An 18,259-nucleotide genomic window follows, 5' to 3' on the forward strand; every position below is an offset into this window, starting at 1 on the left:
TGTAGTTTAACAAAAGAATAAAGTACATTTCCCGAAACCAGTTGACACAGTCGTCTTCTTCAAAATATTTTATCACAAAAAAATTAACTATTATTTAATTAATCTTTTTTTTTATTATGAGTAGACGAAAAGTTAGAAAAAGATCAAAGACAGTTGTACAACTTTGCTTAGTGTAACTGGAATATTAAGATTTTAAAAAATGAAAAAAATGAAATAAATATGTATACATATTTTGCAAAATGCAGTTGCACTCCGTCCACACTATTGTAATGATTTTATTATTATTTTTTTTATCTGCACATGAAAAAACACTTTCTGTGGGTTTTTCAAGAGAATCCACATATGTGATGATGTGGCCTCTCATTAGTGTGTGTGTGTGCGTGTGTGTGTTATTTGGGGTACTCACCTTGTCTTGTGTGTGTGTGGGCTTCAGAGAGACGGTGTCGGTGGTCAGAGAGGCTGAAACCAAACTAAACCCCAAAACCTAAAACTGACGCTCAGCCTGAAGCCAACCTCCGAACCTGAGGCCAACCTGCCCACAACCTCAAACCAAAGCCTTTCTCACCTGTGTGATTGACGGCTGCAAACAGCCAATCACAGCGCAGATAATGAGGGTCGGGGGGAGACCACAAGGGGGGTGGGGGGCAGGTGGAGAGACCACAAGGGGGGGACTGTTTGGTGTTTGTATGTAGAGAGAGACACGGAGGGAGAGAGAAGGAATAGGAGAAGGAAAGAGCTTCAGGATGTGGGTTTAAGTCAGACTGCCATCGTGGAAGTGGCTTCTCTGGATGCAAATTGAGGTTTGACCAAATTGTGGTCAAAGTGTGTGTGTGGCCTGTCGAGCTCAGTGGGTGTGTGAGGGTTGGAGAGAGAGAGACATGTACATGTGTAAACTAGGGCTGTGAAAGGTAAAGCGATAATTCGTTTTAACGCCACTAATTTCTTTAACGCATTTGCAGCTTTTAGGTCGTAGTGGGCTCAGTTTTAAAGGTAGAGTGAAGATGAAACCGATGAATCCATCGGTACCAACCATGTCATACTAGCTGTTAGTAAAGGAGGCTAAATAACGCTCCAAACTTGCACTCAATTTTGGTGGAAAAACTGTCATGTCCATTTTCAAAGGGGTCCCTTGACCTCTGACCTCCAGATATGTGGATGTAAATGGGTTCTATGGGTACCCACGAGTCTCCCCTTTACAGACATGCCCACTTTATGATAATCACATGCAGTTTGGGGCAAGTCATAGTCAAGTCAGCACACTGACACACTGACAGCTGTTGTTGCCTGTTGGGCTGCAGTTTGCCATGTTATGATTTGAGCATATTGTTTTATGCTAAATGCAGTACCTGTGAGGGTTTCTGGATCAATATTTGTCATTGTTTTGTGTTGCTAATTGATTTACAATAATAAATATATACATACATTTGCATAAAGCAGCATATTTACCCACTCCCATGTTGATAAGAGTATTAAATACTCGACAAATCTCCCTTAAGGTACATTTTGAACAGAAAAAATGTGATTAATCATGATGAAATATTTTTATATTTCATGATTGGTGGGTTTATTCCAGGCCTGCGGATTCTTTTCTTTTTCTTTTGTCAGAACGTTTGATTTATTGATTGTCGGGATGTAATGAGAACTTCAACAAACATCCTATAAAAAATCAGCTTCTAAAATAAATTGTCTACCCTCGCTTTAAGGTCTGTCAAAAAAACAAACAAAAAACATGCCAACACCAAAATGTTTTTGTTTTTTCTACAAAGATGTTTTTAATTTAACAACATTCACAAATGTTAATGTGGTCTAAACACAAGCAGAACAAGAACTTCAGCTAAATACAATTCTTTCCAAAATCATCAGAATTTAGATTTGAATCAGAAACTGTTCAAAGCCGAGCAAACATTCAACACCAGTACTCGCTTTTTTACCTACTTGGTACTAAAGACACATTTCAGCTGGTACCAAAAAAGTATTGAGGTTTAATACTGTCATGGGAAAATTGTACTGGACACGAATTCACTTGAATCTCTGCTCATCTCTACGTCACCCTGATTAATATTTTGTGTCTTTGTGTGTCAGGTTCGCTCTGGGAGACGCTCGCAGGCCTCTGCACGAGACGGCAAGTCTGGTGGAGGACATTGTGCACACACAGCTCATTACTATGGTAACATAAATACAATGCACATGTACACAAACACTGTGGTGCAGCGGTGGAAGAAGTATTCAGATCTTTTACTTGAAGTTACAATCTCCAAGATCTCTGGTTCGTTCTATTTGGCGGCACCTAAGTGGTAATTGCAGGTGTCACCATCATTCATCGATAGATAGTGACATAACAGACTGTGTTAGGCAAGTTGCACAGGAAATGTAATCCTTTTGACTTATTACTCCTTTAAAAAGTAATATTTATTATTACTACTATATTACAATGCAAGCTTTTGCACCTCGTGGAGCCGGGCCTGTCTCTTCCTCTTGGTCACACATGCGCCTGAGGTGATATTCGCCTAAAAGTTCAACTCGATACGATGTGAAGATGCATACTGACCTGCCACACGTTCACGTCATCATAACATAAAACTACATGGCACTAAAAACAAATCATGTTCCAGTAACTCACAAATGCAGCGTTGTCTGTAATATAATTACTGTTCTGGAAGTTGTGATCGTAACTAACGCTCCATGATGGGATTGGTTTATTGATCAGCTGCATCAGGCCTGCGAGGGGGCGTCTCTTCGTGGGTCGAGGGTCATTTCAGCAGAGGACATCCTGTTCCAGATGAGAAGGGACAAGGTAAACAAATCACACAGAAAGCAAAACACATTAAATACACAAAACTTAAAGGTGCTAAATTCCAAATTCAGAGTGTATCTATGATTGAGGGATTGCCTGCACGCGACTCTCAACATGGCGACGGCAAGCGAGCGGCTCACAGCTAACGGTGCTAAAAGTGCAAACAACAGCGAGAGTGTTGACAGAGAAGTGTTTACCTGAGGGGGAACCGGAGGGTGGGCGCTACGCTTCCGCATCAGTGGAGGCGGCGTTACCAGCTGTAACCGCCGTATGAGAGCAGCGGCCGTGAGCAAGCCAGCGGGGCACGCTCACATGCACTAAAAGCGTGCGCGGCCGGTCCGGCGACGTCAACAAAGCACAGAGAAGCTCAGATTGCAGCAGGTAGACATTACTCCTCTATATCTTTAGCAATAGACAGTAGTTGTTTGATGCTATATTAATGCTCTGGTTTTAGCACCTTTAACATCATTAAGGATTCTTACTTATTAAAAGAAAAGTATAAATCTTAACTTCAAAATATTAAAATGATTAACTATTAATATAGATTCTCCTCACTTTTCTTCTTCTGTCTCTTGACCAGAGGAAGGTGTCGAGGTTATTGAAATATCTCCAGTTTAGAGATTATAAATCCAAACTACTGAAAAGTCTGGAGGAAGAAGAGACGCAGCAAGAAACCGGTAACTGCACGCTCACATATTCACGTCATGACAGTGTTTTAATCGGATCGATTTACAGTACAGCTGTATTTGAGAACCAAATATCAGATTAATATGAACCCAGTCTTCTTTTTTTTGTCGTGTGTGTGTTTGCAGACAGGACGGCTGGTGCTGCAGGAGGCGTTGCCGGCGGTAACCAGCGGAGGCAACGATTGGCCCAGGATTTTCTGGTGTGGATGGATCAGACCGGCGAGCTCCTGTCATTGGCTGAGTGGCAGGAAGTAGACCCCATCAAACAGGAACGGATGGAGGTCAGAGGTCATCTTGATGTCTTTTTAACGTTTTTAATGTTCATGACACACTGGCAGATTTATAATGATTTATAATGATTATGATGTTTTAATGTTTTGTATGTTTCTGTATTTTCAGCGTTTGGAGCGTCAGACTCGAGCTATGGACCAGGCGCAGTACTCTGAGTTCTCTGAGAGTCGACAGCTCAGCTTTGGTAAGATTTTAATCGAGTAATTAAGTTTCTCTCTAATAATCCTAATGTTAGGAATATTTGATATAACCAGCGATGCATGCACTTTAATGATGCAGGTTTATATGGAAAGGTAATTAAACAAACTTAAACAAGGCACATCAATGGGTGAAGCCTATGGAGTCAAAACCGTCTCATAAGCATTCACAAATAAATGTCAAGTTAAGTAACTCATAAAACACAAATAATTGCAGAGTGATTTTTATCTGTATCTGTGCCTCTAATTTACAACTCGTATATTGTCATTTTGTAAATAAACACAAGAGTTGTACAAATATATTGTCATATTTTTATTAAAACAAACCCCGTTTGCAATCCTTAAATTCATTTGCGAATTGTCAGTTTAGCATTTTAAAATGTAAATGTGTTGAATGAATCTAAACGGATTGCTGTGAATCCTATTGAGACTTTTTTACCGAAGAGCCAGCGCTCTCCGGTAGATGCAACATTTATGGATTTCGCAGAGAAAAATTTATATCTGATCATTTATCTATATGTACATTTGACAGCTTACGCGCATTAATGTTTAGCGTAAATGGCCGACAAATCAGGCACCGATATAGAGGTTTATAGATACAAACCACTCTGCATTTATATTTGTGCATTGTGTTTTACGAGAAAAAGCAACAAATACTCAAATTTGAGAAGCTGGAACTGGCAAAGAACTTGCTAATTGACTTAATACAAAAAATCCATTATAAAAAATGTTATCTCCATTGACTAATTGATTAATTGTTTCAGCATATAACCCATTGAACTTTAATGTATGAGCATGGTTCTTAAAAAACGTAACTGGATATGAATGATTCAGTCGGTGATGTCGTCCACCCGGCTGTCTGCTCTGTTTTCATGTGCGTGTGAACAGCTAAGAAGGCGTCAAAGTTTCGGGACTGGTTGGACAGCAGCAGTTTAGAGCTGAAACCCAACAGCATCGCCATGGAGATCCTGTCGTACCTGGCCTATGAGACTGTTGCCCAGGTAACATGTTGAATCATGATGTCGCACACATCCTGTTAATGTCACTATCTACTTTATACGTGTCCAGAGTTATAAAATCTTTCTCCTTCTTCAGATTGTGGATTTGTCTCTGTTGGTAAAACAAGAAATGACCGCGAAAACAAATCCCATCAGTCATGTGATCTCAAGCAGCTACATCCACTACAACACTCACACTGAGGTACACACACACACACACACACACACACACGCACACAATAATATCATCTCACATTCAGTTGTTTTCAGTCACTAAAACTAGGATACCACAGTTATGTTTCAGTAAGTAAATGATATCTGTCTTTCATCCTTCCAGGTAAAGAAGGACCCAGACTCACCTGAAGCCACTCCCCCTTCCACTCCAGGCTCCTCCCACTCATCAAAGCCCCTCCCACAGGGTAATGGCAGTCTGGACGGCAGGGCGAGACAGAGGAAACGCAAAAAGGTGTGTGTTTGGTCTGCGACCTTCTTATGTATATATTCAGTGGATTTCCTTTTTAATATTTTCTAAGAAAAAAAGTCATAATATACAATTTAAAAAAAAATTTAAAAAGTCAGTGTGCTGAAAAAGTCATAGTATAGTATGTAAAATTTTTTTTAAAAAGTCATAGTGTAGCATATGCAAAATCATGAAAAAGTCATACTATAGTATGTCGAAAAAAGTCAGTGTAGTATGTCAAAATTTCAAGAGAAAAGTCAGTATTGTATGTCGAAAAATGTCTCGAAAAAAAGTCATAATATAATGTCGGAATATTTCATGATAAAAAGTCATAGTATAGTATGTCGAAAAATTGTGATAAAACGTCTTAGTATAGTATTTCGAAATTTTTTCAAAAAAAGTAATTGTATAGTATGTCGAAAAAATTCTCGAAAAAGTCATCGTATGTCAAAACATTTCTCGAAAAAAAGTCATGACGTCAAAAAAAGTCAAGTATAGTATGTCGAAAAAACGTCATAGTATGTCGAAATTTTTCTAAAAAAAAAGTTATAGTATAATATCTCAAAAAAACTCATAGTATAGTATGTAAAAGAATTTCACAGAAAAAAGTCATAGTACAAAAAATTCACGAAGAAAAGTCATAGTATAGTATTTAGAAATTTTTTCCAAAAAAAGTAATTGTATAGTATGTCGAAAAAGTCATCGTATAGTATGTCGAAAAAGTCATCGTATAGTATTTCGAAATTTTTTCCAAAAAAAGTCAAGTATAGTATGTCGAAAAATTTGGTGAAAAAAAGTCATCGTATGTCGAAAATTTCTCGAAAAAAAAGTCATAGCATAGTATGTCGAAAAAAGTAATCGTATAGTACTGTGTCGAAAAAAGTCAGTGATAGTATTGTTGCACTGCCACCACACCCTGTGGGTTCCCTCGACACAAGCACACAACAACTGTTTAATTTTCACTGGACACACACTTTTAACATCACTCTTCAGAACGCGTCAACGTCAGCCTCTTTGGCCCGCTCCTCTCCCGTGTGTGTCTCCTTCTCAGCTCAGCCCACCACTGCTTAAAGGGAGAGTTGAGAGCTGTGCTAATCAACGTGTCGGAGAAAGTCATAGTATAGTTTGTCAAAAAAAGTCATAGAATAGTATGTCAAAGAATTCTCGAAAAAAGTCATAGTATAGTGTGTTGAAAAATTTTAATAATAAAAAGACATAGTATAGCATGTCGAAAGATTTCACAAAAAAGTCATAGTATAATATGTCAAAAAAAAGTCACAGTATAGTATGTCGAAGAAATTCCTGATAAAAAGTCATAGTATAGTATGTCGAATTTTTTTTAAAACAGTCATAGTACAGTATGTCGAAAAAAAGTCATGGTATACTATGTCAAACGTTTCGAAAAGTCCAAATATGACTTTCTAAATTCAGATACAACACTAATACTTTTTTTATGACATTTCTAAATTATTAAAGTGCATATGTATTTACATACAGTAAGTATGTACGTGTCGGGATGAGAAATAATAAGTCCCTTTGTTTAAACACTAACATATTGAATCTAATACCTGAACTATGTTACGTGTTTAAGTTCAGAACGTTGACTCCTCAGTCTGTTATGTGTTTCAGAGCTGTCCGGCTACAGTGGAACCTCCCAGTGGAGCCATCCAGCCTTTTCACATCAGAGAGGCTATTAGAAGATACAACTACAGACACACAGTAAGAAAAACTGGCTTGGCCATTTTCAAAGGGGTCCCTTGACCTCTGACCTCAAGATATGAGAATGAAAACTATACCGTATTAGATAAAACAGAAGTTGACAAACTTCAGAATTTGCAGTTGAAGGTATTCATATCTCAAAATGTTATGAATCACAATAAGATCGTATCATGATATAAGTATCGTGGGGTGATCTCGGACTGCCCCCTGCAGTTTTACTGATGCAAAGTTCGACCTATAAGATCTTCGTCAGGTAGTGGCTAGAAACTGGGTAAACCCTCGTGAGCTTGTTAAAGTTAGGATAGGTCGTCAGGCGAGTCTCACGAGAGATCTTTGATCAGGTTTTGTGGTCTACCTTCTAGACACGACCGTTCTTTAGGTCAAAGTGTTGCATCAGTTAAACTTGTGAGAGCTTGCAAATTTCCCCAGACAGGTTTGAACTCCAACTGACCTTTCTCTTTCAGAGTGCTTATTGGAGGAGTGGGATGGCCTTCCTCGCCTGCTGAAGATGCAACATTCTTACAAGTTCCTTCACAAATAATTGTCTTTTTTTGTTCTATTGTTGTAATAAACACTTTTCAGTAAGCCTCTGTTTGTATTTCAGAGAAACTAAATGGCTCACTGAGAGCTTTGTTAAAATATATCACATTAGTATAAAAATGTAAACCTCAACTTAAAAAAAAAGACTTACTGCCACTTTATCATTGAAAAGAAACTTTATTGGTCACTAATACAGAAACACAAGGGACAACTGAGCATGCTCAAAACTCAGTGTGGCAACATAAGCACATGGAGGCGGGGCTTATCTCTGGAGTTTGCCGCGAATATTGAAAATAATGACGGAATTGTTGAATACAACGAATCGGAGGGCGGAAGAGCGAGAACTTGTTTGTGTTTATATCGGTGTCTGTTTCTAAGAGCAGCTGTTAGCTTGATATCGATGTCTTCACGGTGACTATTTAAGTGTGTGCAGCATGTATGAATGTTTGTTAAATGTGTTTGCCTCAGTATTTCTGAGCGCTGTTGATCAGTCCCTCCCTGTCCATCAGCAGCTCTCCATATCTCTGCTGAAGTTCTCGCTCTCGCTCCATCTGCCTCTCCACGTCCTCCCGAAGGGCCTAAAACACACACAGAGAGAGATGTCAGTCACACTATGACATAAGTATATAGCAAAAAGATCGTCTGAATACAGAGATAATAATTAGCTTGCTGTTTTCCTACAGGAGCCAATGTCAGATACACTGATACAACTAGGGGCTCTCCTCGACCAAAGACATCGTGACTAATTGATTTAATAAACAGATCTGTAAAACTGAGTTGCTCACAAGTTGAAAAGCATAAAACAATGACTAATGGACTAAAGATATCTAAGATCTAGACTCAACTAAAACCAAAACGACGGATTAGTCGAGGGGGCAGCCTTAGATACAACAGAAGTATAGACACATTTTAATCTACTGATGATATTTGGTACTCAGCCTTCCACACATTTAATCCTCACAAGCTATAGATCTTTATCAGAATATTATACACTATAGGGATACAATTAACAATCATCTTATTAATTCAATTGTTCAGTCTATAATAAGTCAGCAACATGTGGAAAATGTCCATCATAAGTCAACAAACAGTTCAGTTATCAGCACTACAACATAAGCCTTTTGGTTAATGTGATCAGAGTTAAAGGTCCAGTTTGTAGGATTTAGAGGCCTCTGATGGTGAGGCTGCAGATTATAACCAACTGAGCTGGGCTTCTGTAGAAACATGGTGGACTCTGAAGACGACCTGCTCCCTACGTAGATATAAACGTCTCATTCTAAGGTAACAAAATCACAACTATTCTTAGTTTCAGGTGATTATACAATAAAGAAAACATGAATATTTTATTCCATTTCTGCTAATAGATCCCCCTAAATGTTACACACCGGCCCTTTAAAGGATGTTGGGTCAATTGAATGCACAGTGATCATATGTGTATTACCTCTTTTCTCCTGGGAATCGCAGTATCCTCTACTTTCTTCAGCTGATTGAAGGTCTGGAGCTCTGTGGCCGACTGCTCCACCTTGTGGACAACATGAGTATAACATTATTATCACAATAATCCATTCATACAACTCAGTTATCATAATTTACAAGAATTACACAGTGTTTTAGACGCCACTATAATCTACAGTCTCAAGTGGGTCAATATTTAATATTTCACAGATGCATCTTTCAGCTAATGAATGTGATCAATGGCACCTTTAATGTCTGGAGTGGAGGAAAAGAAACTACAATAAAACTCTTCAGATCAAACATGGCTAATCACTCCAATACGCTAAGATGGGAGAATAGATAAGGGTGTTCTCTTTGAAGTGGGATTCATTTTAAAGTGAATATCCTGTCAGATTTAAAGCTCTGTCACGTTCATTACCTGTTCCCAGAGTTCACCGTGCTGCTTCAGGAGCCCCAGGGCTCTGGACTGAAACCCTCCCAGTAGGATTTTGAGTTTCTTCTCCAGTTTAGCGGCTCTCCGGGCCTCCGCGGTCATGTGGCCCCGGTTCACCTGGAGGGAGACAGATACAGGGTTTACATCAGAGCTCTAACGTAGCATTTCACTAAGATGTATCTGTAGGTTCTGTGTGCGCTTTCTCACTTCTAGTTTTTTCTCCAGGCTTTCAATACGGTCTTTCTTTGATGCCAGGTTGGCTCTGGTGTACCGGTTCTGAGCGGGTAGATATAAAACCTGCAGGAAGAGAGAGGCAGAGCAGGTGAATCAACAGTTACTGACCAGCTACATTCATCCTCACATGAAATCAACCCTCTCTTTAAGGGGCCAGATGACAGAGGGACGGTTACCTGTCCGTAGCATTCCTCCCACACCTGAGTGTAGGCCTCCATGCTCAGATCACCGTGGCCCATTCCTGCCTTCACCACCTCCATTTCTGCTGCCAGTAGAGCCTTTGCCTGTTAAAAAACACACCAACACGGGCGCACAACATGATTAATAACCACTTCTTATATACCAAATATCTGCATACAGAAATGTCCCATTTAGAGTCAGATAGACCATAAAGCAGGGGATGCTTTGGGGCGGAGCTACCTTGTGATTGACAGGTCGCTAACACGGCGTTGTTCAGCGTTCGGTTGTACTCAAAGACACACTGGCAGGGTTTATTTTTGTTCAATTAATTCACTTGTCAACATATTTTTGCTCTTGTCATAAGTGAATACGTGAATATTACGTAGCGAAAAAGCAACTTTTTTCTGGAATGAGGTCAATTTTTTCGGAGCTTTCGCACCACAAAGAAAGGCATCAACCAATCACGTTGTGCAGAACGGGTTGAGCTGCGGCTATATTTATGAAACAACAACACGGAGGCGCCATAGTCCAAAACAGGACGTCAAACTTTATTACTCCTTTCAACCTTAACAAAAGGCAGCGTAGACCAGATTCACTAACCCTAGACATATAATATTCACAGGTGAGTATTTTGCATTTTAGTGCCATTTATTCGTCAGGCCTCCGGTGTGTAAAGGCCTTAAAGAGTCAGTTGTTGATTTTTTTACCTGCTCCATCTCCTCCGTGCTAATTGGCTTGTAGGAATGCGTTTCCAGGTACGCTATGTGAGAAGCGTTGTTAGATGTAGAGGTAGGGCCTCTGGTTTTGCCGCGCTGCAGCTGACTGGCTGAGTTGGCCGACGGGTGGTGCAGGCAGTCGAAGTGCAGCATGGTGATCATTTCCTGTTTGATCAGCTCCTCAGCCAGCTGGAGGTCCAACAGCGGCTCCATGGACGAGGGACGGAGGACGGACTCGTTGACCTGCAGAGACAGACGAGCTGATATCACCATTTAACACAAATAAAAGCATCGTGTTCATCATCCTCCTGGATTATTCATACACAACAACAAGCATAAAAACAAACCGGAGGCATCATACAACAATGTCAGTCTCAGACTTCAAGTTCTAAAGTTGACAGTCAGATTGTTTTACAGTTGACGCATACTAACTTGCGGTGTCAGATCATTGGTCTGTGTGACTGGGTTCTTAATAAAATGTCTATTTAATGAGCATCTGATTAATGTCTTTAGCGTTTTGTGGAGTAAAATCAAGTTCCAAAATGCAAATAATTTGTTTTGCTGCCCAGGAATTTGAAGGTTTCTGATGATGAAACACAAACCGTCCTGCTAGATGTGGTCAAAGGGTCAGCGGCGTTAACATTGTCAACTTGATAAAATCATCAGGAAGAAAGTGTGTTTCTTACCTCGGTGGGTCTGGGGAGACTCCTCTGAACAGAAGTGTGTCGCAGCTTCAGCTCCTTCTCTCTTTCAGCATCCCGTACAGCCTGACACACACACACACACACACACACACACACACACACACATAAATAGTAAAACTTTGTTTGACACACTTTAATTGAACTGCAGGTATACACACAGGGTCCGAAATTAACACCCGCCAAGCACCAAATGCGGGTAGATTTTCGATTTGACGAGTCTCGGAAGGCTATCTGCCACACTGGCGGGTAAACGTTTGTACAAAACTAGTCATATAATAAAAAACTGCTATTGCACACTAACGGAGAGAGAAAGGAAAAGAGAGAGAGAACCTCCTTCTCTATACAAACATCAGTCGCCTCTCATCCTTCACTCACTCAGTCACTCAGGAAGAGGAACAGATCTCAGTCACATATAAAAAAGTATTTTTCCCCCTCTCGTGGTAGGTTGTGTTAGTAAAAACCCCCGTTGCCTTTGGGTCTTTACGCGAGGAGCATCCCGTTGCGGCCAAGGGGCTTGAGCCTCGGTAAGCCCGTGCATCAGAACAGCGGTGGAAGGGGAGACGACGACAACACAAGATGTCAAACTTTTCCTCAAACTTGCGGCCGTTATAGACTTATATTGTATTTTACTTCACTATTAGTGTCTAATGAGAGATGAGGACAAAAATCTGACTATATAATAATCATATCAAATAAATTATAGTGTTAGTCCATAAGGACGAATTTGCTCATATGTAGATTGACAAACAAATGAATACATAAATATACTGTAGCCTATGCCAACACATAAAATAATAAAAGACTCCTGCGCTGCGTTTCAGTGCCCGGGACAGCACCTAACACACACACCCTCTACACGCAGAACAAACAGCGCTATCCGTCTGAGGATAACTCATGACCGGTGGATTTTTTTTATGTGCACACCGTATTGGACACCGTGTGCACACATGGGTTTATGTCATTTAGATGAGATTATACACTCACAAAGATGCTCATTTTATCACCAAACCAAAACTCTAAAGTGCTACGGCGTTCTGTGTGTGTGTGTGAGAGAGTGCATACCTGCTTGCGGTTCTCTACATCTGCAGAGTCTTCTGTGAATCCCGTCTCCCCCTCCGTTTCTTCCAGGTCCTTCTCTGCGTTCTCCGGAAGAACAATCTCAAAGTCGTTCTTGGGAACAGGAAGTGACAGCAGGCCCTGCCTCAGCTGCTGCAGGCTTTCTCTTTGCTGTGCGTGAGAGCGATAGAGAGAAAGAGAGAGAGAGAGAGAGAGAGAGAGAGACACAGTAGTTAAATACATTTTCTTATTTGAATTATTATCAAACTCTTTAGTCTCAGTTTTGTTTTGCACAAACTGCACAACCAGAATGTGACAGTGATGTCTTTAAAGAGCGTATTTACCAGATGTTTAGCGTATGCCGGGTCAGCCAGTTGCTCCTCGCTGTTAATATTCAGTTTGTCTCTCAGGGGAGTGCGGGCGGGGGTCGAACCTGGGGTCACGACCCCGCGCGGGGTCAACGCTCCTCCAGGTTGAGGGGTCATGCCCTCCTGTCCCTGACCTTGTCCGGGGGTTCTGTTAGAGATCACCATGAATGTTAACATTTACAGTTTGTCATCTTAAGGCACAGTGTTGTATCAGTCCAGAGGTGGCAGTGTTGTTACCTGAATGGTGTAGTGAGAACCGTGTTGGGTGTTTGTATCTGCTGCCCCTTAGGTGTCACTCCGCTGAAGTCGCTCTCGGTCAGCGGCGTGTTGAGGCCTCCCTTTAGAGGGGTGTCGATGTTGGTCAGAGCCATCAGGTTCTGGGCTTCCTGAAAACACAGACAGACACACAAAGGTAGTAAATATTCAACACAGAAAGTCTCTTTATATCCAAAGAGGGTTACGTAAACTGTGTATGATGATGGAGGAGGATTTTAGCTCATGTTGATATTTGTGTGTAAACAAGTGCAATAGATCAGTTCAGAAAACAAACTAAAGATTAGAGATTAAGATGTATTGAATAATCTATTATCATAACTATTATTTATTTGTGTATTTATTTTTAGTTTAAATGTCTTTTAATTTCCATTAGTGGTGAAACAGCCCTGAAACCGAGTTGTGGCGCAGTTCCATATGGATTTGGTGCTAAATTTAACCATTTTTTTACTGCTGGAAAATTTATAAAAACAATAAAAAAACAAAACTCTAAAATACCACATTAAGACACCGAGAGCTTGAGGAACAATATAGAAAAAGCCATGCTGTCCTCTGAGAATCTACAGACTTCAGTGTGTGTGTTCATCTTCAGTGTAGCATTACGAGTTTAAATAAGTGCTCATGTATTCAGTGTGTGTGTTTAAAGTATCCTCATGTTCAGTGTGTGTGTCCGTTACCTGCAGTATCCTGTCCTGGACAGCGGGGGTGCGTGGGGTACGTTGCCCCGTTGACATGGCGCTGGTGACGCTGTACTCTGACAGGAGGGCGGAGGAGGCCGAGTTACCGCTTTCGCTCTCCTCGGCAGCTTGACGGGCGACCTCACTGGCGACACCCAATTTGACGACTTCCTCCAGCTCAGCATCACTGATCTATGAATTAAATTAAATATAAATAGTTACAGCATGTACAGCTTTAGAACCAACTACACCGGTGAGAGATAAGTTACAAAGAGTACAGGTGTTAGTGGTTACCTGTGGTGTAGGTAAAACCAGTTTGGAGCGTTTCTTGGTGAACTCGGCCACGCCGCTGGTCTGCAGGATGGCAGATGGGAGATCGCTCTCTTTCTTCTTCTTGATCTTCTGTCTATCTTTCTTTCTCTCGCGTTCCTCCTGCTCACTGCCAACAAACACACACAATGTTTTTTTATTATTATTTATGAAATTTTTAAAACGTTTTAATTTTTCCCAAAATATGACGACAGACATTTGAAGCTTCATTCAAATAGAAGCTTTGAATGTAAATAAAAGACATTCTGTACAGCCCTAAACGTGACCATGTCATTTAATGTTCTGTATTTACTGTACTTTTGTATTAGTGTAAGCCTCATTTGTGTTCCTGTGTTATCCAAACTGTGTGTATAAAACGTGGCGTGTAATGTTACTGACTTGCGTAGCTCTCCATCCAAGTGCTGCTGTCTGAGTCGTTTGAAGTTTGGCTCCTGAGCGTTGTACTGCTCCATGCTGGTGTCATAGAAACCCTTAAAGTGAACAAAAAGAATCAATTAATCCATTATTATTATTCATATATAAAGCTTTGTCTGTGTTGTGGGTTCAATTGAAAATAGAGGAAAACAGCTGATTGTGGTTACCGATGCAGGTTTCTTTTCGAAGGGGATTTCAGCATTGTAGTCTACTCCTCTCTTCTTCTTCCTCTTCTTCTGAACATCGATTCCTGCCGCTCTCAGCTCTCTGCGCTTCTGCAAAGCAGCCAACCGTCTGCAGCAGAAAGAGTTGAAATTAATAACTACATTTCAGAGAATAATGTTTGAATAAAGAAATAACAAACCCAGTATTTGTAAATACTGTGTGTATCTAACCTGGCTTCTTCCAGCTGTTTCTCTCTGGCCTTCCTCTTGGCTTTCTTGCCCTGGGTGTTGGCCAGTCGAGCCCTGGCCTCTGACAGCATCTCCAGCTCATCTACACATAGTGAGACAGACAGACAATTAATTTATTTTGTTAGGATACATACAGTATGATAAGTTTAAACTGCTGTCTCCTGCAACAAACATTGTTTTATTTGAACTGATACAACCTTCCAGAGGATGACAGCAGCATGATTAGCTGGATACTAAATTCTTTTTGTAGAGTAAATGAAAGCTTTAACAATCACTACAAGAAATCTAAGACAACTGTGAGACCATAAGTAGATATTCTGAAGGACCAGGATGCAATCTGTCCCTTGGATCGGAAAAAGTTTAAACAGAAGTGTTAACATACCTTCATCCATGTCCACAGGGTCGGGTCTGGCAGGTTTAGTTTCAGGATTAGGGTCGATCTCTCCTGGTTTTAACTTCCTGGGGTCGTCGCCCACTTCTTCCTCATTGTCTCTTTGCGCTGCCTTGTCTCTAAACACACACAAATACACAATTTGTGAATCAACAGCATCTAATATAATGAAAGTGCTTCAGACATTGTATTGCAAATTATCCTACAATCAAAGTCAAGGATCTGAGAGAGCCTTTCTTCTACAATATAATTAGAAATGTGAAGCCTATGTAGTGTATGAATGCGTTTTAAATAATATGAAATCATACAGCAGGTATTCATAGTGCTCCAGGCACTGGGCAGCAGTGCGTCCTATGATGGGAGCAATGGTCCTCCATTGAGTGGGCATCAGCTTGGCCAAATGGAGCAGCTTCTCCTCCTCTTCTCTGGACCATTCTGTTTTCTTGATGCTGGGGTCCAACCACTCGTACCTGCAGACAGACACAAAACCAAGGTAAGGAACGGTTATTTAAACAGGAAATCTAATTGGGATATGAGATCTCTTTTACAGGAGAGACTTCAGAACAGCAAAGGACAGAAGTACAGAGGCAACACACACCAACAAAATAGCCAATTACAACAACAATAAACATCGGAAGCAATGGCAGAAATATCTGAAAATGTCCAAAATCAACAGTTTAAATTCCTCCAGTGGGAGTTTCACAATGCTTTGTAATTCATTCCATTAATGTGGTGTTGTGTTCCCAAGTGTAGGACTGTTAATAGATAATATATCTACACGTCCTGCTATCACCTTGAACACTGAATGAATGCATTGCCATCACATGCCTTCGCATCAAGACTTACCATCTGGCTTTACACTGTTTGGCAGACTTGCGGTGAAGCAGGGAAGCGATACGAGACCACTGGTTCTTCCCATATTTCATCACCGCCGCCTTGAGGATCTCATCCTGAATAAATAGGCAAATGAGAAAAGTGACAAATTAATAAGTATTATCTTGTCATTATATCAGATCTTTTATAAAACACGAATGATCAGCACTGATCTGACACTTCCTACTTAGAGAATACGACTACTTTTTTAACCTTTTATTCAACCCTTGGACTCAAACATCGTTCATCCTCTTTACATGATCTGATGCATAACTGCAGTACAACCTTACTGTATACTTTGCATTTAATTTTGCACTACACGTACTACACATGTCCACCTCACACATGTTTATATGTGCAGTAGAAAATCTCCCACTTATTTAAGTTACTATTGATAAGTATTGTATATTATTGATAAGTATTGTGTAGTTTGTTTTGCTCATTATCTTTGATTAATAAAGCACTCTACCCTTCTATAAGACGTCCCTATTGCTGACAGACAGATCAATCTGCACAAACAGACTTAAAAACAGCTTTTTCCCAAACTGCCATAACCCTTCTGAACTCTGATGTCTCCTCTGTCTGAGTTGAACACGTGCAATGTAAATGTGCAATAACACGTTGGTCACTTTTGAAATGTAAATACTGTAAATCTACTGTTACGAATATGTGCAATAACATGCATGAATAATTATATGATGCTGTGCATTAATTATATAATTATCTGACTGACACTTTGTGCAATAATCTGTCATCTCATCAATAAACATATTGTATTGTATTATATTTTATTATATTTGTTTATATCTATATTACACTATCTCTCTTTTTTATTGTATTATCTTTTTTAGCACCTATGGGACTGTCACAATCTAATCTCGTTGTACTCCACAATGACAATAAAGGGCTTGAATCTTGAGTCTTGAATCTTGAGTCTTGACATCCTAACTGCTCTCCTATGCTAGTTAGCTTAAGGTTAGCTCCCTTGCTAACATTAGCAGGCTGCAGTCATGTTTTCTAACTGCGTAGTCATCTCTGCAAACTACATACGGTACCATTTAAACAACTTCACACACACAGTGAGGTCACATGAACTCTTTCTACAGAGTTTGCATCAGTACAGATGAACTTTAAGCAGCTAGCTTCATGCTAACCAGCATGATGCTAACCAGCTAGCCGCTAGCAGCATGCTAGTAAACAGCAGTTACCTCCGTGTTGCGCCACACGCCTCCTTTAATCATGATTCTCGGCATGTTGGCGGCTGGTTTGTGTCTCCTCCGTCAGGGGAACAGTTAGAGCTGATTCTCAACCCGTTCTGGAGGAAAGCGGAGTTAAAGTTCAGTTTAACTCTCAAGTCTGAATCTGAGGATGTTCAGAAGCAGCTAGCGACGAGCAGACTCGCTCTTCCTCGTTGGTTTCAGGGGGTTTGGCTGATATTAGGGCTTAGAGGCGCAGTACCGCCACCTGCTGGGGACTAGAGTGAGGAGCAGTAGAATGGCCACTAGAGTCACAGGAAAAATAAAATAAAATAAAATAAAATAATAATAAAATAAAATAAAATAAAATAAAATAAAATAAGATAAGATAAGATAAGATAAGATAAGATAAGATAAGATAAGATAAGATAAGATAAAATAAAATAAAATAAAATAAAATAAAATGAAAAATAATAAAATAAAATAAAATAAAATAAAACAAAAAATAAAAAGTAAAATAAAATAAAATAAAATAGAATAAAACAAAACAAAACAAAATAAAACAAAATAAAATAAAATAAAATAAAATAAAATAAAATAAAATAAAATAAAATAAAATAAAATAAAATAAAATAAAACTAAACAAGCAAAAATAAAACAAAACAAAATTAAATTAAATTTAAAAAGTAATAACTGTAATAAACAATTTAGGGCACCTCTATTATTATGACTCAGCCTAATTTCTTAAATACAATAACACCATCTTGTGGTTGTAAGATTTACTTGTACATTTGCATAGACATATGCAGTATAAAAAAACACCAGTTCACACAGAATATTTAGCCCAAGGCTGGGAAATGG

The 18,259-nt window shown here is 39.7% G+C and overlaps 2 protein-coding genes across 2 annotated transcripts in view; one reads left to right on the forward strand and one right to left on the reverse strand.

Annotated features, from left to right (window-relative positions):
* Nucleotides 1-7,730, forward strand: part of supt3h (SPT3 homolog, SAGA and STAGA complex component) — an 11,441-nt gene extending 3,711 nt beyond the window's left edge. The window contains exons 3-12 of the mRNA XM_074647372.1: nucleotides 2,083-2,167; nucleotides 2,708-2,794; nucleotides 3,375-3,471; nucleotides 3,607-3,761; nucleotides 3,880-3,955; nucleotides 4,857-4,969; nucleotides 5,064-5,168; nucleotides 5,304-5,432; nucleotides 7,056-7,145; nucleotides 7,610-7,730. Of these exons, the coding sequence (XP_074503473.1) occupies nucleotides 2,083-2,167; nucleotides 2,708-2,794; nucleotides 3,375-3,471; nucleotides 3,607-3,761; nucleotides 3,880-3,955; nucleotides 4,857-4,969; nucleotides 5,064-5,168; nucleotides 5,304-5,432; nucleotides 7,056-7,145; nucleotides 7,610-7,651 (979 nt within the window). The 3' untranslated portion in view covers nucleotides 7,652-7,730. The remainder of the gene's footprint in view (nucleotides 1-2,082; nucleotides 2,168-2,707; nucleotides 2,795-3,374; nucleotides 3,472-3,606; nucleotides 3,762-3,879; nucleotides 3,956-4,856; nucleotides 4,970-5,063; nucleotides 5,169-5,303; nucleotides 5,433-7,055; nucleotides 7,146-7,609) is intronic.
* Nucleotides 7,731-7,842: 112 nt separating this feature from the next.
* Nucleotides 7,843-17,596, reverse strand: cdc5l (CDC5 cell division cycle 5-like (S. pombe)). The gene is made up of 19 exons (XM_074647371.1): nucleotides 17,411-17,596; nucleotides 16,176-16,279; nucleotides 15,638-15,799; nucleotides 15,321-15,448; nucleotides 14,921-15,020; nucleotides 14,693-14,819; nucleotides 14,490-14,581; nucleotides 14,076-14,220; nucleotides 13,782-13,973; nucleotides 13,069-13,217; nucleotides 12,808-12,979; nucleotides 12,470-12,634; nucleotides 11,390-11,470; nucleotides 10,695-10,946; nucleotides 9,984-10,091; nucleotides 9,781-9,870; nucleotides 9,559-9,690; nucleotides 9,127-9,207; nucleotides 7,843-8,263 (listed from the first exon to the last, which is right to left on the reverse strand). The coding sequence occupies exons 1-19, from the start codon at nucleotides 17,453-17,455 to the stop codon at nucleotides 8,150-8,152; spliced, it is 2,439 nt and encodes an 812-aa protein (XP_074503472.1). The 5' UTR covers nucleotides 17,456-17,596; the 3' UTR covers nucleotides 7,843-8,149.
* Nucleotides 17,597-18,259: the final 663 nt, after the last annotated feature.

This window comes from Sebastes fasciatus, chromosome 9 (genome assembly GCF_043250625.1).
Source record: "Sebastes fasciatus isolate fSebFas1 chromosome 9, fSebFas1.pri, whole genome shotgun sequence".
Lineage (NCBI taxonomy): Eukaryota > Metazoa > Chordata > Actinopteri > Perciformes > Sebastidae > Sebastes > Sebastes fasciatus.

Bases quoted from the DNA above. Each gene is read 5' to 3' on its own strand.
- cdc5l (XM_074647371.1), bottom strand. From the start codon at position 17,455: ATGCCGAGAATCATGATTAAAGGAGGCGTGTGGCGCAACACGGAG. The intron at 15,021-15,320 runs GTATGTTAACAC...CACTATGTGTAG, and splicing joins CCCTGTGGACATGGATGAAG to ATGAGCTGGAGATGCTGTCA. The intron at 12,635-12,807 runs GTAAATACGCTC...TCTCACGCACAG, and splicing joins CGGCATACGCTAAACATCTG to CAAAGAGAAAGCCTGCAGCA.